This window comes from Nyctereutes procyonoides, unplaced genomic scaffold (genome assembly GCF_905146905.1).
Source record: "Nyctereutes procyonoides isolate TBG_1078 unplaced genomic scaffold, NYPRO_anot_genome, whole genome shotgun sequence".
NCBI classification, from domain to species: domain Eukaryota; kingdom Metazoa; phylum Chordata; class Mammalia; order Carnivora; family Canidae; genus Nyctereutes; species Nyctereutes procyonoides.
The window spans coordinates 35526374-35547367 of NW_026575046.1; the positions used below are offsets into that span (position 1 = coordinate 35526374).

The 20994-nt window shown below is 38.8% G+C and overlaps 1 protein-coding gene across 1 annotated transcript in view; it reads right to left on the bottom strand.

The window, feature by feature from the left end:
* Window positions 1-16416, bottom strand: part of SOX30 (SRY-box transcription factor 30) — a 29297-nt gene extending 12881 nt beyond the window's left edge. The window contains exons 1-4 of the mRNA XM_055325425.1: window positions 15339-16416; window positions 13437-13676; window positions 12035-12214; window positions 4936-5428 (exon numbers count right to left, since the gene is read on the bottom strand). Of these exons, the coding sequence (XP_055181400.1) occupies window positions 4936-5428; window positions 12035-12214; window positions 13437-13676; window positions 15339-16416 (1991 nt within the window). The remainder of the gene's footprint in view (window positions 1-4935; window positions 5429-12034; window positions 12215-13436; window positions 13677-15338) is intronic.
* Between the last annotated feature and the right edge of the window lie 4578 nt (window positions 16417-20994).

Here is a 20994-nt window from a genome sequence, read left to right on the forward strand (position 1 = left end):
TTTTTTTTTTATTTTTTTTTTTTTAAATTTTTTTTATTTATTTATGATAGTCACAGAGAGAGAGAGAGAGAGAGAGGCAGAGACACAGGCAGAGGGAGAAGCAGGCTCCATGCACCGGGAGCCCGACGTGGGATTCGATCCCGGGTCTCCAGGATCGCTCCCTGGGCCAAAGGCAGGCGCCAAACCGCTGCGCCACCCAGGGATCCCTTATTTTTATTTTTTAATAATAAATTTATTTTTTATTGGTGTTCAATTTACCAACATACAGAATAACACCCAGTGCTCATCCCATCAAGTGCCCCCCTCAGTGCCCGTCACCCATTCACCCCCACCCCCCACCCTCCTCCCCTTCCACCACCCCTAGTTCATTTCCCAGAGTTAGGAGTCTTTATGTTCTGTCTCCCTTTTTGATATTTCCTACCCATTTCTTCTCCCTTCCCTTCTATTCCCTTTCACTATTATTTATATTCCCCAAATGAATGAGAACATATAATGTTTGTCCTTCTCCGATTGACTCATTTCACTCAGCATAATACCCTCCAGTTCCATTCACGTCAAAGCAAATGGTGGGCATTTGTTGTTTCTAATGGCTGAGTAATATTCCATTGTATACATAAACCACATCTTCTCTATCCATTCATCTTTCGATGGACACCGAGGCTCCTTCCACAGTTTGGCTATTGTGGACATTGCTGCTATAAACATCAGGGTGCAGGTGTCCCGGCATTTCATTGCATCTGTATCTTTGGGGTAAATCCCCAACAGTGCAATTGCTGGGTCATAGGGCAGGTCTATTTTTAACTCTTTGAGGAACCTCCACCCAGTTTTCCAGAGTGGCTGCACCAGTTCACATTCCCACCAACAGTGTAAGAGGGTTCCCTTTTCTCCGCATCCTCTCCAACATTTGTGGTTTCCTGTCTTGTTAATTTTCCCCATTCTCACTGGTGTGAGGTGGGATCTCATTGTGGTTTTGATTTGTATTTCCATGATGGCAAGTGTTGCGGAGCATTTTCTCATGTGTGTGTTGGCCATGTCTATGTCTTCCTCTGTGAGATTTCGAGTGCTATTTGCTTTCTATATGTCATTCTTTTGCTGTTCCTCAGTTTCTCCATTAAGAGCTTTTAAGTTTAAAGGATTTTTCTTTTTTTAATTTGAATTCAATTAATTAACATATGATGTATTATTAGTTTCAGAGGTAGAGGTCAGTGATTCACCAGTCTTATACCCAGTGCTCATTATATCACATGTGCTCCTTAATGTCCATCACCCAGTTACCCCATCCCCCCTTTCTCTCCCATCCGGTGACCTCAGTTTGTTTCCTATAAGTAAAAATGTCTTATGGTTTGTCTCCCTCTCTGATTTCATTTTGTTTTATTTTTTCCTCTCTTCCCCTATGATTTTCCTTTCTGTTTCTTAAATTCCACGTGAGTGAGATCATACAATTGTCTTTCTTTGATTGACTTATTTTGCTTAGCATTATACCCTCTAGCTAATTCCATACATGTCATTGCAAATGGCAAGATATCTTTTCTTTCTTTCTTTTTCTTTTCTTTTCTTTTCTTTTTTTTTTTTTTGATGGCTGAGTAGCATTCCATTAATGGATTTTTCTAGTGTACCATTTTGTTTCCTCATTTCCTTTTTGTATATTTTTAGTTATTTTCTTAAATGGTTAGGTTACGTTGGGGATTACAATTAAAATCCTAAAATTATAACAATCTAATTTAAATTGATATTTGCCTTCATAGGCATATGAAAATTCTGTATAAAACACCACCCTTTTATATGTATAAAATTACATATTTATACATTTTGTATCCATTGACATAGATTTATAGTAATTGTTTTATGCATTTGCCTTTTAAATAATACAGGGGAAAAAAATAATACAGGGGAAAAAAGAGAAGTTACTAACTAAAAATACAATAATATTGGTTTTTTTAAAAGATTTTATTTATTTATTCATTCATGAGAGACACAGAGAGAGAAACAGGCTCCGTGCAGGAAGCCTGACGTGGGATTCGATCTGAGGTGTTTAGGATCACACCCTGGGCCGAAGGCGGCTCTAAACCACTGAGCCACCCGGGCTGCCCTAATATTGGGTTTTATATGTACCTATGTAGTAACCTTTACCAGCGTTCTTTATTTCTTTGTTTGGCTTTGAGTTATTGTCTAGTGTCTTTTTTTATTTCAGTCTGAAGTAGTCTCTTTAGCATTTCTTGTAAGACATGTCTACTAGTTACGAACTTTCACAACTTTTGTTACCTGAGAAGGGTTTAATTTCTCCTTTATTTTTGAAAGATGCTTTGTCAGTTATAGAATTCCTTGTTGATGGTTTTTTTTTTTTTCCTTTCAGCACTATGTAACCCACGGTCTTCGTCCTTCATGGTTTCTGATGAGAAACTGGCTATTAGCCTTATTGAGAATCTACCGTACAAGATAAGTCACTTTCCTCTTGCTGCACTCAAGATTCTTTTTTTTCTTTTTTTTATCTTTGGTATTTAACAGTTTGATTATAATGTATCTCTGTGGATCTCTTTGAATTTATCTTTATTCATTGAACTTCTTGGATTCATATCTTCCTTCAAATTTGGATGATTTTTGGCCACTATTTCTATAAATATTCATTCTGCCTTTTCCTTTCTCTCCTCTTATCCTGGAAATCCCATGGTGATTATATTCATATACCGGATGGTGGGACACCACCACCTAAGTAAGGTTCTATTCACTTTTCTTCACTGTTTTTTCCTTCTGCCTCTCAGAGTAGATGATTTCAATTGACCTATCTTCAGATTCACTAATTCCTCTGCCTGCTCAAATCTGCTGCTGAATCTCCATAGTGATTTTTTATTTCAGTTACTATAGTTTTAAGTAACAGGATTTCTATTTGGTTACTTTTTATAATCTCTATATCTTTATTGATGTTCTTCTCTATTGGGTGATACTCTGTTCTGGTTTAATTTAGTCTCTGACAGTTTTCTTTAGCTCCCTTTAGCTCAAGACAGTTGTTTTGAAGTCTTTGTCTAGTAAATCCAATATCTGGGCTTCCTCAGGGGTAGTTTCTTTAGTTTTTTTCTTGGAAATACCATGCCTTGTTTCTTTGCATGCCTAGTAGTTTTTTTGTTGAAAACTGGACATTTTGAATATTATCATGTAGTATTTATAACAATCAGATTTCTGTCCTTCCCCAGGGTATGATATTGTTGCTTCTTTTGAGTTGTACTTGTGTTTTTCATTGGTGACTTTTCTAAGCTATTTTTGTAAAGACTTCATTCTTTGCCTTTTGTGATTATTTAAGTCTCTGTTCCATTAACCTAGTGACTTGGCAGAGCTTTCCTTAAACATTTTGTTTTGTAGAGCCAAACAAAACAAGTCAGAGCAAAAAACACCTTCCCCTCAGTCTTTGCAGATTGGTCCAAATTGGGGCACTCCTTCAGCATTTAGCCAGGCCGTTTACAATTTTTTCTCAGACCTCTTTTCCTACTTACACAGACTCTAAAATCAGTCAGAGGTGAAAGCTTACCATCTTATCAGGTGTTTGTTTAATATGTGTCTAGCCCTGGACATGTATGTGCCATTCTGGATATCCCAGTGTACATGGGAACTTTTCAAAGCCCTTATTTCCCCATGTACCTCCTTTCCCAGTCTCTTCTTGGCCTTTCAGTCGGCCTGATACTTGCCCCATCTGTTGTCCCTTACCCCAGAAAGCCCTGAGTAGTATATGTCTTTGAAAATTTTCCACAAACACCACTTGAAAGACCACTCAAACCTGAGAATGTTTTGAGGTGAGTGAAACAAAAGTAAGTCCTTGAACCAATTCTTCAGGAAGCAACCAAATAGGTAAAAATTTACAATCATAATGCTTTGAGAAAAAAGGTGTGCATTGCCTCCTCTAACAGCAAAAAAGTCAGACCAGAACATGGGCCACCATCCCCTTGACCATCACTAAGCTACAAAATGGGGGATGGTTGTGGCAAACTGGGATAAGGACTTGAAAGAAGTGATCCTACTATGAATTGAAGTAACATAATATCTACCTGAAAAGTTCTTTGAGCTATTGGTATGCCTAAGTGGGAAATAATTTTACTTTACTAAATATGTAACAGTAGAAGATTGGTATTAGACATAGAACACTCCAATTTCAATAGAAACTGTCTCTTTTTATACATTTAACATCAATTGAAAAAGAGAAGTTATACTCTATTAGAATGTTTGCAAGGAAGCTAAATTCTATCACTCCAAAATAAAAAGTTACAAATTTGTTTTCCCTAGGTGCTTCCTTATAAGAATCAATTATTTTACCGATAATTTATATGATAAATTTTTGGTTAAAAAGACCACTGTGTAACTTTGAACAAGTCATTTAACCTCTCAGACCAAGCACTCTACTGTATCCTTTCTATTCAAAGTGTGGTCTACAAACCAACAGAACTGGCATCACTTGGGAGCCTGTTAGAAATGTAGAATATCAGGCCTACTATACTCTGGTATAGGACACTACTCTACCCCAGACCTACTGATTCAGAATCTGCATTTTAACAGGATCACATGTGATTGATATACATATAAAAGTCTGAGAAGCACGACTCTATACAGTAAGATAAAGAGGGGTAACTAATCTTAAGGATTCTTAATACTGACTTTTCTGAAAAATTGATCTGATAGCATTGGAGACTGTATTACTTATGGCAACAATCAGCACAGCTGAGTCGCAGCTACCCTATTAGATAGGGCATGAACTCTCATTGGCTGTCCTAGTCTTCACCTAGCCTTCTTCATGTATTTATGTTAACTGCTTGGCCTCTATTCAGCCTCTAATCTAAACCAGATTCCAATTAGAATTGAGGAAGTACCTTTTAAGTAAAAAAGGGGTGCCTTCGAGGTAAAAATTCATTAGCTGTTTGTATCTTTAGGTGAAAGAAAAAAATGTTCATTTACCTTGATGGGAAATAGTGTGGTCCAGGTAGGAAGTAAGGGTGATGAAAAGAGAATCGCGGCGGTGTCCCAAACAACGTGGCTGGATGGCCAAGGGGAGGAGCCTGGTATACGTGTGAGTGTGGAATAGGAGGAGCCTGGGGGATTGGTGCACTTCTGGGACAAGTGGAAACGCTGGGATACTCCTTAGGAGGTTGGATGGTTGAGGTTGCAAATCTGGCATGGGTAGTACTTGCACTAGTTGGAATCCTGTTGGTGTTCTCCAGAGAGACAGGCGTGGGTCTCTTCACAGAGCAACTGGCTCCAGAATGCAGCCGATGAGTGTCTGTTTGGGAGGGCCCAGCAAAGTGCTGGGGTGGGAGTGCTGGGAGGAGGGGCAGATTTGGAGCCTGGACGGCCACCTGGGCAGTAGTGGAGACGCTGGGCTGGAAAAGTGAGATGGGGCTTGGGCGCTGGACTGCAGGTGTGGGCAGCTGGATGGCAGGTGGGGCATCACCTTTAGAAATAAAAATAGCATAGGTCTGGCATTAATTGATTTGATCCATGTTTTTCTTTTTTCAGAATTTAATAAACTGTACAACCAGAAGCCTTCACTAACCACCTTACTTAATAACTTTACTACATCAAACCACTCTATTTCCTTTATAGTATTTGAACAAATCAGTCACTTTGTTCACCTATTTTACATTTTTTTCTCTCTCTTTACCATCTAGTTCTAAGTGACAAGAGAGGAAAGACCTGTTCTGTTTTACTCCCTGCTGTATCCCTAGGGCTCAAAATTCTGTATGGCACCGAACAGGCCCTCAACAAATATTTTTGAATGGATAAACAAATGAATAAAATTGAGTGATTGAGGGCATCCCAGATGGCTCAGCGGTTTAGTGCTGCCTTCAGCCCAGGGCGTGGTCCTGGAGACCCGGGATTGAGTCCCGCATCGGGCTCCCTGCCTGCTTCTCCCCCTGCCTGTGTCTCTGCCTCTCTCTGTGTGTGTCTCTCCTGAATAAATAAATAAAATAAAAATAAAAATAAAAATAAATTGAGTGAGTAAAAGATAAATACATACAAATGCTAATGTGTATATATGAATGTTTCTTTAAAAAATTGTATGAAACTACTGACAGTGAAGGAACACTCATCTGAGAGAAGGGACAGGGCAATGGGGCAAAAAGAAAAGCTACACTTTCATTATGTATCTATTGGTACTGTTTGAATTTTCTACTGTCTAAATATATTAACTTTAAATATTGATGTTTCAGGGTGGTATATGGGTCATTTTTTTACTATTTCATATACTTCTCTATTTTAAACTAAATTATAAATGACATTTAATTTTTTGATTGAAAAAATAATCAGTAAAATTATTTTTGCTTTATTGCAGTCACTGTCAGTGTGATTACAGAACAGGATTTGCCACAGGTTAACAATTTGTGACAGATATGAAAGGAGTATTATTGCAGCAAGGCATAACCAATATGGCAGAATTTTTAAAAGTAGGTGAAACAATCACGTTCTTGAACAGGAGACGACTACTAATTGAGTTACTGAGTTATCCAAATAACACAGTTAGCCTAAAGTTAACTAAACTTTTCCAAAGAAATAGAGAGAGAAGCCATAGCAATATAGTCATGATCTGGTTTATTCCAATGCAGCTAGATCTCTGTTAATATAAAAGATGCAGTTCAATAACAGATTCTATGATTAGACATGTCTCTTGAGAGGCTGAGAGGAATGTGCATTTTCTCTTAGCCTCGCCCAGCGAAGGCCTTTCCTTCCTTCTTTCTCTCCAGATAAGGAATGTAATATTCCTCTTAAACCTGCAGGTAGGGAATTAACGGATATATCTCTCTGTTTCAGAGATGGCCCCTGATCCAGTTGAAGTACAGACAATACAGGGATAGGGTGTAAATGAAGCTACCCTGATTCTTAGTTTATAGAGTCATGTGCCCTCCCATCTGTGAAGTACAGCCTTAGGACTTTCCTGATCAATGAAACATAAAGTAATTTCCCTCTTTCATGTTCCCTTAGAACACATAAATCTATAACTTATCACGAAATCGTATAAATCTTTGTTATTTGCTTGTCTGCCATCCCTACCACAATCACAAAACTGAAAACTTAAGAGCAGGAACACTTTCATTCATGTCTGCGTCCCAGTATTTGGTGTAGAATTTGGCTAATGATAGTTAAGAAAGCTATGACTAGATGGGGAAAAAAAAAAACCCTAACAAATAATCTATAACTGATATAGCACTTCTACCACTGATCTGGTGTGAGGAGAACTCCCTTCTCTAAACAACTAGGAAGCCAGGCTGACTTATAATTGAATTATCACTGTACTCAAGACATCTCCTCCGAAAATCTACCTCTCACACAGGTTTCTTAGTCCTCAATAAAGAAGTATGAGCTTCCTAGGCAAAGGAAAGAAGCTACACAGACCAACTGATATTATTTCAGTTACTGAAGAAGGAAGGGATTCATCTTTTTTTTTTTTTTTTTTTTAAATTTTTTTATTTATTTATGATAGTCACACAGAGAGAAAGAGAGGCAGAGACATAGGCAGAGGAAGAAGCAGGCTCCATGCACCGGGAGCCTGACGTGGGATTCGATCCCGGGTCTCCAGGATCGCGCCCTGGGCCAAAGGCAGGCGCCAAACCGCTGCGCCACCCAGGGATCCCAGGGATTCATCTTTTAGCTGACATGAAATGTTCTTTTTAACCAAAGATATTTCTATAAAAAAGCAGTACGAGGGATGAGATGATAAATCATGCATTCCTTTAATTCAATATTCACCAAGTAACTAACATATGTCAGGCACTGTTTTGGTCTGAGATTAAAAATAAAATAGATACATAGAGAGTTATATAGAAGTATAATGAAGATGTCCTAAATGTTGAATTCTGGTTGCTAAGCAGGCAGTTAAAGTCTGCAACATCTAGTCATCTTCATAAATTGTCAGTGAATAGAGAAGACTTGTGGGAAGGGCAGAACTCTAATGTATCAAACTTCAGATAAGATACGGAAGACTAGCCAGTCACCTGTTTTCTCTTCTTCTAGCACATAGCTAAATTATCTTTCCCAGCCTCCCCTGCAGTCAGAGAAGTTGCCATGTGGCCAAGATCTACCCAATGGAAGGTAGAAGAGATTGTACAACTTCTGAGACTGGCCCGTGAAAAATTTTCATGCATTATCTTCCATGCTCTTTCCCCTCCTGCACACTAATCCAGTGGCCTTGGATGCTACATATTAATGATGGCAGTGCCACAGAGTAGGAGTCTGTGTCCATGAGTCGCTCCTTCAAAGACAGACATATACTGACTAGAAATACCTATTTAGAGTTTAAATGGATAAAAATAAACCACAATTCTGTTTAAATGATTATGTTTAGGTGTTTGTTAAAGCATTATCTAATCATTACATAAGATAAAGAGCAGAATTCTAGATCTAGAGTATAGTACAACAGTAACAAAAAAAGTCACTAATTTTCAATAATCTCCTGCTACCTCTCCCAAGGGGTTTTTCCACTGCCTGTGCTGACTGGACAGAGGGTGCACCTAGGCTTTTGTTGTGTGACTGGGATAAACAGTGAAGGAGTGAAGAATGGTAGAAACTGAGAACAGACCAAATTTCTCTACAAGAAAAAGCTACATGGAGGTAGTAAGTAGCGAAGGACTAGCATGTGGCTGAACAAAGAGAAAAGGAGGCAGAGAGAGAAGGAGAGGAGAGAGAAATAGAGTAACAGGCAGAGACATTAGAGACAGAGATGGGGAATGGAGAATTGGGACAATCAGGCAACTGATTAAAAAAAAAAAAGGTGGGATATTAGAGACAATTGTAATGAAGAGCCTCAAGATGACTTACTATATGTTGAACCATGTGCTTCTTCCTTTCCTGCTTCCTCAAGGAAACCTACAATAAAGAGCTATATCACTTATCAAGGAATTTTTGAGCCAGATTCATTTCTCATGGACATGATACCTTGCTGGAATGGATCTTAAGGCCAAGAGAAAATCAGCTTTTTCTGGATTATAACAGTATCAGAATAATGGAGGTTTTTTGGTTTGTTTGAATTAAACAAGAAAAGGTAGGTAACGTAAAAAGGCATGATATGTCTACTACCAAACATTTGAAATAGTAGTAAACTTTTTAAATTAAAAATTTAGAGAAAATGTGAATTCTGGAGAGTTAAGGACGTCAACTGAATGACAGTATAATAAGGCAAACCAATTTCAGGCTTCAGAAATAAAATGTAAAGAACAAAATAATTTTCCAGAAAACTCCTACTCATATAAAAGTGACATTTAAAAGTTAGGCTAAAGGCAGCCCGGGTGGCTCAGTGGTTTGCCGCCGCCTTTGGACCAGGCCCTGATCCTGGAGACCCCGGATGAGTCCCGCGTCGGGCTCCCTGCATGGAGCCTGCTTCTCTGTCTGCCTGTGTCTGTGCCTCTTTCTCTCTGTGTGTCTCTCATGAATAAATAAAAAATCTTAAAAAATAAAATAAAATAAATAAAAGGCTAAAATAAGTATGGCTTCCACCAGAGTTCTAGAAGACTTTAGAACTTTAGAAACTGAAGTTTAAAGTCAGTTTAAACTTTAAAATAAACAAATTTGATATTTAATATAAAATGAAAATGTGGCATAACCAGCATCAAAGACATTTGATAAAAGGAATACATCTAAAAAAATTCTAGACTACAATGCTGTAATCATTTGGAAATGAGAAAGAGGAGAGGAGCTTGGGAATGTGAAAGACAGAGTGAACATAATGCATTGGTCATAGAAATAATAACAGACAAGGTACTACAGATTCTATCAAAGAAATAGTAAAATTAGTTGTATTGGTATCTATCCTTTCTACAACTACCTTATAAGCTCTTTGACAAGAGACTAAAGATACCTTTGTATTCTGTCTCAAGCACAGAGTTTGACCTATATTTGGTGCTAAATAAACATTAGGTAGTGGGGAGTAGGTAGACAGGCATGCAAATATGACGGTGGAATATACTGTAGACAGAAAACATCTGAGATGGAAATATTCACCAAAACAAGGGAAAAAACCAAACTGCATTGCTAGATTTCAAATAGATTGACTCAATGAGATAAAAATGTGCTAGGATGATACAATACATAACAAATAACTGCTTATTAGAACAAATAAGTTTCTTAGAATACACAGTAAAATGAAATAAGTTTGAGGACCAAATAATGGATAAAGACTACTAGAAAGTGCATGAATTCTGTACATGAAATATTAGGCAGCAGTGATCACAGTATACTTAAATTTAAGATCCTAACCAGAAAAGACAAAAAAGTCCATCCTGGGGTTATTAGATTTTTGGAAATACAGATGTTGGCTAGGGGAAAAAAGGCTAATAGGGATAAATAAAATTAAGAGTTCATTAAAAAAATGAAAGTTATTTTATATTATAATGCTAAAAGCCTAGAAAGAAAAAAATGTGCCTCAAAAATCAGAAAGTTGTTATTAGTTAACTGACCAAAGAGAATCCATCAAAAAGGAAAGACATCTTTTATTTTTTATTTTTTTTGAAAGACATCTTTTAAAGAAGAAAGTATTGTCCAAATGTATAAAACTAGAAGCTCAACTGTGTAGGTGCAAATAAAAATTAGGCAGTCGAAAGGAAAATTGAAGGAGTCACATCTGAGGGACCTCAAAGCCAATGCTACATGACTCTTACAGAAGGAAGAAACCCAGTGGAATCAGTGGACTAGTCATTACAATATAAAAGGCAATGGAAAGACGAGCAGAAAGATTCAATAAACTCCTTCCAACTAAAGAAGACTAAGATTTCTGAACCCCAACTCATTTTCATTGCAGATAGGTTAAGAATATATACATTACTATGGTATAATTGCAAGTTCACAGAGTGTTCTAGTCCAAATTGACAAAATTAATACAACTAGATCTTAGGTGACATTCACTAAGAAACTCAGTCAGAACTGAGAAAATATTAGAAGTAGATACAAATGATCTCATATGGCATTTAACCATAGGCAGAAGCAGAAGGAAAAGAGGTCTTAGAAAAAGGAATAAAGAGAAGAAATATAAGTTATGAAAGCAGAAATCATAAATAACATAGGAGACAAAACAAAGTTAACACTTAACTTGAAATACAAGATTAAAGCAAATACTACCAAATATTGAAGTGTGGAAGTTCCTGACTATGCTGGGGGAGAATGGGACAATAGAATGAGCTTTCTGCATCTATCTCTTGAAACTAGATAACTTGACTGTGGCTTTGTTGCTGTCAATTGCTATAATGATACATAGAAAAAAATCGAAAATGTGTAATATTCTAAGAAGTCGATTTTTAAGATATCTAAATCTCTCAGCACACAGGGGGGCTTTATTACCAGAAGGGTAATAAACTGGAAAGCAGTGGAAACTGGAAAGAGCAGTAGTTTTAGGACAAGTAATAGTAAGTACTGAATGTACAAAGCTCTGCCTAAGAGATGGTTAAAATAGGTTCTAGAAGAACAAACCCATGATGGACAGCCCTACAAGTTACTAAGATACTAGTTTCTCAACTTTAGATTCTTAAAAGGAACAGACAGGAATGCTATAAAGAACTGGTAATAGAGCAGAAATTTAGGGAAAGACAATATTAAAGAAACAAATATTTGGTAGAAAATAGATTACTTCCACTGCTTTTCTAGAGCAGTGAGAGAATGAATGATCTTAACAGATCAGTCATGATTGCTAAATTCCAGAACAGGATGCTCTATATCCCACATTAGCAAGGTATTCTTTTATGCTGATAGTAAAAAGATACTCCTATTTCCTATTGAATTACCTCAGTCATTTCCTGCATTATCTTATCTGCCTCATCTATGGGCTTATCCAGATTTGGTTAAAAGGTCTGAGATTTTACACATGAAACATTTGCTACTCTGGCAAACCAAATGCTTTCATGTCTTCTGTACCTTTTCCTTCTCTGAGTTCATGTTTTTACTTTCTTCTTGATTTTTTTCCCTTAATATTGTTGTTTTAATAATTCTTAAGCTAACAGAAACAAAATTTCAACTTAAGGTAAAATTTTCACACAGCTATTTAAAAATTCATAATCTACAACTAAAACAAACTCACCAACTGGATGAGTGATGGTGTTCTGTAGGCTGGGAATTACCACAGAGTAGGTAGGTGAGCGATAAGGATATATTGTTGTAGGATTTGTAGAGATGATATTCTGTGTGGTACCAGAAAATACATTGGAAACACTTAGAGGGAAGCGTTTTCGCTTCCCTGGACGAGGTTGATAAACCCAACCTGTAGAAGAAGATAAGTGATTTTTTAATTTGAACATAAAGATCCTATTTAGCATTTAAATAGTTCTTTTCACAATAAAAAAAATCCAAAATACTTCTAAATTAACAAAAACATAAGTTATTGCCTAAAGATCTTTTCCAGCTTTATTATGCAATTTCTGTGCATTTTAATATCCATATAGCTCCTAACTAGTGGTTAATATTGTAACCCATAAGTCAGAGGAAGAGTGAGGTTAAGTGTCTTATATCCAAAGACATATATTGAATCCACAGTAACATCAACATTAAAGACATTGAGTTTGAATCTCAAAGTTTTTCCTTTACCTATAAAATAATGCCCCTGTAAGATATTACTCATCTCCTCCTGTTCCCTCACTTTCAATGAGATTCAATTGTCTATACCTTACATGGAATGGTCACTAATCACCAGTTACTAATTTTATGCCTACCTTAGGAAGAGCCATTCTCCTAAACTTGGCAGTCTCAAGTTCACAAATCACCCAATTTCCTTCCAAAGTCAGGATGGTGAAGTTTAGCAGTTTGCAGCCACTGAATAACCAGGAGAATCACTGGTTCTCCATAACACCCCAAACCTTTCTGCTCATATTTTTTTTTTAAATAATTATTTTCCCATCATGCATGATCATGTTGGCCATACATTTGCCTTTACATATGCTTAATCTAAACATCCTTGTGGCTGAGGAGTAAATCAGAAATTGTTTCAAACTACATTATCATGAGGATAAATTTATAAATTAAAAGACAAAACTGTGTCCTGATAACCATATAACATTAAAATGGAGCACGGTGTCAATCCCTCCATTTTCATTAAGTGTATGATGCGTATTTGTTTCTGTTGCTATAATTTTAACTCTTCATTTTCTAGTATATTTGCAAAATTGTAGCCTGAACTCTGGAGTTTTACCTTCGTTAAATTCATATCAGTATATTTAATCAAAACTACAGTAAAATTATGTCCCCTGGTTTGTTATCAATTGGCAATATGAGACCAGATATTCCTCTACTTGGTTCTATTTAAGGAAACGTACGCCCCATATTAATTCAATCATTACTATAATATTAGCCATTATTCTCTTTATTGTACATATCAGACTAGAAAAAAAATGATGCATTTTTGTCTTTCAGTCTCAACCTAAACTAATCTTGACCTAAATAAATTTAGAAAAAATTAGAAAGAGGTTTTGTTTAATTCATTTGATTACCAGGAAACTCCTCTCTGTGCTTTTCTTTAATCTTTTGTGCTTCATCATAATAGGGTTTCTTTTGTTCTTCACTAAGTTTGTTCCACTCTAACCCGAGCTGGACACTGATTTCTGCATTGTTGGCTGCTGGGTTAGCTTTGGCTAGTGCTGGCCGGTGAATCCTTGCCCAAACCATAAATGCATTCATGGGTCGCTTCACATGACCATTTCTGTCCTTACTGAAGGGAGTATCTGGTATTCCTACATGACAAAAATTAAGAGACTGAATTAATGTGCCACACACGCACATACACACACACACAATGTTAAAGTGAAGTGTGCCTTCAACTATATTTTTTAACTGGAGAAAATATAGTCAAAGAACTGCCAGTATTCCAGAATGCCTCATAACTCCTGAACTCAGCATTCTAAACTATAGCTTAGAATGACTCTTCTTTTCCTCAAAAAGAATAATATTGTTGAAGATATTGTAGGAGTAATAATGTTGAAGAAACAGTAAACTGCTGGCTTGTTACTTCTTTGCGCTTTCGTAATACCTCTACCAATAATTAACATTTAGTTTCTTTCCCATTAAAAATACTCTATTACTGAGGGACAGGATCTATGACTTATTCATGACTATATCCTAGCACTAGCTATGTTTTCCTTAAATGTTTACATTAACTCATTTACATGACCCTGTAGTGCCTGTTCGTTCAAGCAAAGAAATTAATAATATTAATACTATAGTCTATTTCATTAGGAAGGTGAAGCTTTTGCCAAGGTGGGTCATTGATACTAATCCTATGTCCTGGGAGGAAAAAACAAAAGAAAAATAATAAAGGTGGCTTTTTGAGACTCACATAATCAGGTGAAATCACAATTGTAAAAAGGTGGCTAAATTCACATCTCTTATGTAATTCATCAAAAACAACTCTCTATAAACTTATTTTGTTTCTCTTTAGTTAACTTGATATATAAAAGTCTTTTAAATGCACAAAAGTCTAAATTACTATAAGGAAAGCTTTCCCTTTCTCTCCTTTAGAAAATGAAGTCTATAAAACCAAGAGGGTGAGATCAGTAAGGAAAATAATAAGAAAAAAAATAAATATAAATGTCAATTAAAATATGAACTCATGATTAACGATTGATTTTTCATGACATTCATTAGCATAAAATTGTCTGAATTAAATCTTAAAGAATTTTCTAACTACATGTTCGTAAATAATGGGTAGAGATAAAATACCTATTTGTAGTCATTACTGCTAACTATAGTCATTTCTTAGAAAACATTTTCTAGCTTATTCTAAGTATTTTAAGTCTCTGTATTTCCATAAATCCTTAGCTTTTAGAATACTAAAGTGTCACATTTATCATGTACTGTTTTCTTTGAAAATGTTACCATTGATTTTTAAGGAAGACAAATCGCCTCCTGAATCACAAATTCAGTATAAACTTTTGACTCTCAATTTCTTCACTAAGCACCATTTGAAGTTTTCTTGATGCCTATAAAAAACACTGATCTACTATAATAGTGTATCATATAGTACGCTGTACGTAAGAGTACCGTAATACACTATTCTCAAGTGTAGCATAGAAACTGACGGCTGAGATAGCTGTGTGACCTAGTGAGGAAACTTCGATTTTGTGTATAAACACTGGTCACCTCTCAATCTCATCACTCACTGGGCCTTAGAACAGAGTCTTAAAAAAAAATGCTTGGGAATCTTGGAACATGTTAGTGTACTTTACTGGTATATATATGTACGAGTCAGTTGGAAGCGATACCTGTGCAGACTTTGCCCTGTAACGAATCAGTTCCGTGATTTTATTTTTATAGCTTAGGCTTCTGAACTGCTGACATATCAGCTGGGGGGCCACACGGACGAAGTGTGAAAACCAGATTCCCCTGCCGTCTAATACCTGCATCTGAGGGAAGCACGGTGAGCGGGACATCTTTGGTCTCAATTTTTACAGAAGGCTCCAGTAAAGATTGCATTTTAATAGGCACTGGCGTCATGGGGACCTTGGTCAACCGTATCAGCTCTGAAGGTGGAGGTCCCTGAAACTGGATCCGGGCCCCAGGGGGGACCGCGTGGAGAGTCAGAGGGATCCTGAGATCTTGCTGGTGGGGCCCAAAGGCGCCGGACGGCTGGGCCAGGATGACCTCCTTGCTGCCTTGGACCAGGCCATTGGACGCGGGCTCCCCGCCCAGTCTGCAGTCCTCGCGGGGCGCCTCGGGCTCCTCCGTTTTGATGACCCCTTCTCTGATGGCCGCCAGGTTTTTGCCTTCCCCGCCTTTCGGCGCGTCCCTCGCGACCGCCTCCGCCTCCGCCTCCAGCCTGCCCTTCTTCTGGTCCCCCCGGCGGCCGTCGAGGGCTGGCCCCGGGCCTTCCAGCGTGGCCGCCCTGGAGGCCCGAGGGCCCCCGTCCGCAGGCCTCCGCGTCCCCGCCGACGGCGACGGCTCCGAGCCGGGCCCCTGCTCCTGCTTCTCCGCCTTGACGAGCAGGGCCCGAGGCTGCACCGCGTGCAGGTCGGGTCTGCAGGGGGCGCCGTCGGACGCGGGCGGCGGCGGCGGCGGCGGCGGCGGCGGCGGCGGCGGCAGCGGCGGCGGCAGCAGCAGCAGCTCGGGCCTCAGCTGCAGCAGCCGCGCCTGCGCGGGCGAGGGGACGCCGCCTTCGTCCCGGGCCTGAGCCAGCGGTGGCCCCGGCGGTAGCAGCAGCACCTGCTCGGGCTTCACCTGCAGCAGCCGCCGTGCCGCGGGCTGTACCCCCGACGCCTGGGCCTCCCCGCACGACGAGGCCACGGTCGCAATGGCGGCCGCGCACGGGGTAGGAGGCGACGGCGGCGGCTCCGCGGCCGCAGCCCGAAAGGAGGCGCCCTCGGCCGGCGGCTGGGGAGGAGCAGGGCGGAGCGGGCGCGGCGGGGTCGTCCGCGGCAGTTGGCGCGGCTGGGGCTGGGGCTGGGGCTGGGGCTGCGGCTCCGGCCTGGCCCTCTCCATGGGGGGAGGGGGCGCCCCGGCCTGGCCCCGGCCGGGATTGTGAGCTCAGCCGTTTGTTGGCGACCTTCCCCCTCCCCCTTTCGGTTAAGACCCTTCCAAGGCCTTGCTACCCAGAACCCTACGCGGTGCCAGAAGCGGCCCCGGGCTCGGCCTCGTCCAATCACAGGTGTCGCTGTTCCCTCGGCTGTCCAATCACAGGCGCATTCTCCGGCCCCTCCCGCCCTCCGCTGCGGCCGCGTGCTGAGCCCTCGAATCACCCGCGGCGGCCTGCGCTGTGCCACGTGCTGCCCATTTTCCCCGGTCTGACTTGGCGTCTCTTCCGGAGTTCTCATCCAGCCGTTGTCCTTAGTTACCCCTCCCCCGCCCGGGGAGCCCGACAATGGTGTTGCCAGGAAACGGTGCGGTTCCACTCCGCTGACCTCCAGGGGGTAAAGTGGGGCACCAGGCCGTGTACGTGCGACCTCCCCGGCCTGAATACAGCAAAAGGCCCCGGGCATCATGTTGGGGTTTGGGATCTGTGCCTGGGGGTGGGGTGGGGGGGGCTAGATTTTGCAGCTCCCCTTTAGTACAGTGACTGTACTAGCTGAACTTACAATTAATCACCAGGTCCTTTGGTGATTAATCACTTACTTGCAAAAAGAACATGCCACACCCATTTGCTTCTTTGGGCTCCGCCGCCATTACTCTGTTCTAAGCCTCCATCGCCTTTCACCTGGATACTGCCATCGCTGTGTGGATAGTCTCCGTTTTTCACCCTTGTTCCTCTATGTTCCAGCTGCCAGAGATCTTTATAAAAGTGAAAATCTGGTTCTGTCTCACCGCATTCTCCTAAATAGTCCCATGGCTCCCCGCTGACCGCATGATAAAGGTCTAATATACCTGCAAAGCATATTAAAGCCCCAAATGTCTCAGGCGCTGTGGACTCCAGCCACACTGGCCTTTCATCATTCTACCTGAAGGGGCTTTGAATGTTGTTTCTCTCTTGTGTCTCCTTGCCTCTTCCTGCTTATTTTTCAACTTGCAGTTCAGCCATCACTTCCTCGGAGAAATCTTGTCTGATTCTGAAAATCATGTCAGATCTCCTCTATGCACTTGGATGTCCATCACTTCTTTTAAAACTCTTCCACAATTCGTAAGTATGTCTTATTTTTATTTATTCGTGAGAGACACAAAGAAGGAGGCAGAGACCTAGGCAGAGGGAGAAGCAGGCTCCGTCCTGGGAGCCCAACGCGGGAGCCCAACCTGGGACTGGATCCCAGGACCCCAGGATCACAATCTGAGCTGAAGGCAGATGCTCAACCACTGAGCCACCCAGGTGCCCCCTAATTATGTATTTCTTTATGTCATTACTCTCCTGACTTCATTCCTTGACTATAAACTCCTTGAGGACAGGCAGTGTTTTCCTCCTTATTGAATCCTCAATGCTGACCCATAGAGCCTGGCTTATAGTAGGCATTTAATAAATACGTGTTAGATAAATAAGAACTGCTGTAGTCTAATAATAACATAGTAATTACTACCTATTTTAAGGGCTTACTCTTATGCTAGGTGCTGCTTCAAGTCCTTTCCATGACTATGTTTCTCCTTTTCTAGGACTCTGTGTATCACCATCAAGAAAAAGAAAAATCTTGGATTAACAGTTGCTACATTTCTAAATGATGACCTGACTAAAACCTATAGGTTTATCTTGAAGCAGATGATTTTTGCAACCAAGACAAGTTAGCTTTCAAAGAAGATCTGCCCAGTTCTCTAATCCCTTGTTGTCAGATGTGGCAAACAGGAATGCTTATATCTGGCAGGTGGACAAGGGCAGTGATTCTCAAACTTCATTATCTCAGAACCTTTACATCCACCAAAATGACTGAAGATTCCAAAAAGCTTTTATTTATCCAATTTTGTTCTTTTATCTATCGGTATGATTTTATCTATAAATATTTGCCATAAATAAAAACTGAGGACTTTAAAAATAGTTATCAATTCATTTAAAATATCAATAATAAACCCATTACATATTACTATAACACACTTTTATGCTAAAACTATATTTTCCCTAAAACCAGATGAGTGGTTTTGTAAATCTGTCTGGCTTAGTTAAAAAAAAAAAAAAAAAAAAAAAACAGTTGGATTCTCATGTCTGCTTCATGCAATCTGTTGTGATTCATATGTCATATGGAAAGTTTCACTGTGCATTCATAAAAGAATAAAGTGAAAAAGGCAAATATTGCCTTAGAATTATTATGGAAATAGTATTAACCTAGCAGACTTTCAGAAAAGAATTGGTCTCTGAACCACACCTTGAAAATTGCTGAGCTAGGGTTGAAATATAGAGCCAAGTATGTGCACAGGAATGATAGAAGAGGCAGAGAAATGAATCAAGTCAGTATTGATTTTGTGCAGGAACACTTCATATTCCAATCTGAATTAGTAATTTTAAAAAGTGATAGGACACTCCTGTGTAACAGCAATACAAATAGTATATGGCGAGTGTATTTTAAGCAGAAAGCAATCTTTTTGTTTTTATTTTTATTTTTTCTTTTTGTTTTTAAACAGAAAGTAACTTCATTGAGTTTTGATTTCTATATCATAAGTTTACAGTTAAATGTACAATTTGACGAGTGTTAATAAATTTATAAAGTTGTGTAACCATCACTACAGTCTCATTTGAGAACATTTCCATCAACTCAAAAAAGTTCAGAAATGAAACCCAAAACACTCATGTTTCTGTTTGCAGTAAAACTCTGCCCCCACCTCCAACTCCAGGTGCTTTTGTCTCTAATTTTCCCTTTTCTAGAAATTTCATTTAAACAGAATCATATGTAAACTTAACTGTTAGCTTCTTTAACATAGCATACTATTTTTGAAGCTCATCCAAGTTGAATGTATTAGTAATTCATTCCTTTTTTATTACAGAGTTGTATTCCGTTGTATGGAAGTACCAAATTGTATATAGTTATTCTCTTGTAAGATGTCTTTCACTCATCTTGTTTATCTACTTACTTGCTGATGGGTTTTTGGATTATTTCTAGATTTTAGCTGCTATGAATATGATGTCCACTCATATACAAATATTTGTGGTACCTAGGAACAGAATTACTAGGTTATATGGTAAGTATATGTATAACATTTTTAAAAACTGTCAAACTACTTTGCAAAATTTAGGTACTATTTTACATTTCCACTCACAATATATAAGGATCCCAGCTTCTCTGCTTCTTCTCCAACATTTGGTATCATAAGTCATTTAAATCTTAGCCATTCAAGTGGGTATGTAGTATACATAGCAGTAAATAATTGTGATTTAAAATGACAATTTCACAGGTTGCCTGGGGGGCTCAGCTGCTGAAGCATCTGCCTTTGGTTCAGGATCCCTAGATCCTGGGATTGAACCCGCCATGGGGCTTCCTGCTCAGTCTGCTGCTGCTTCTGCCCTCCCCCCACTTGTGATTGCTTTCTGCTCTCTTGTGTTCTCTTTCTCAAATAAATAAATATAATATTTAATAAAATTACATTTTCACAATGAATAATGACTGTTTTTTCATATGCTTAGTTGCTATTCATATATTTTCATTGCCTACTGTCTATTAAAGTCTTTTTGCCCATTTTCTTAGATTTGGTTGTTGGTTTTCTTAATTTTGATTTTTTAGGGATTCTTTTTCAGGGTTTCTTAATATGTTCTGGATGCAGGTTCTTTATTAGATGTATGTTTGCAAATATTTTCTTCCAGTCTGTGACTTTTCATTCTTCTTATTTTTCATTTTTAATGGTGTCTTTTGAAGAGCAAGTTTTTAACTTTGATGGAGTCTAATTTAGCAATATGCCTGTCATCATATCTAAGAAATTTTTGCCTAACCTAAAGTTAAAAAGGTTTTTCTCTATAAATGTGACACTGCACTGTCTTGATTACTACAGATTTATGGTAAATTTTGAAATTAGGTCAAATAAGTCCTCAAACTTAGTTCTTTTTAAAAACCATATTAGCTGTTTTTGGTCTTTGGGATTTCTATGTAAATTTCAGCATTAGCTTATCAATTTACACAGCAAAGTCCATTGGTATTTACATAAGAATTCCATTGAATCTTTGGGTCAATTTTGAGAAAATAGATATCTTAATAACATTGAGTCTTCCAATTTGCAGACTTTAGGCATATCTGCATTCATTTTGGTCTTTAATTTTTCTTGACAATGTCTTATAATTTTTGGTATGTATAGTCTGCACTTCTTTTGTTAAATTTAGTCCCGAATATTTTTTAAACTGTTGTGAATATAAACTTTTCTTAACTTAATTTCTAATTGGTTGTTTATTGATATTATATTCACATTTTCTTGCCTGTTGCAATGGCTAGAAGCTCCAGTCCAATGTTGAATAGAAGTGGAAAGAGTGGACATCCTTGCTTTGTACCTAATATTGGGGGAAAGCATTGTCTTTCATCTTTAAGTATGGTGTTAGTTGTAGGTTTTGTATATAGCTGCCTTTTATCAAATTAAAGAAGTTTCGTTCTAGTCCTAATTTGTTGAAAGCTTTATTATGTTTGTTGGATTTTGTCAGATGTATTTTCCACATCTGTTGAAATTATCATA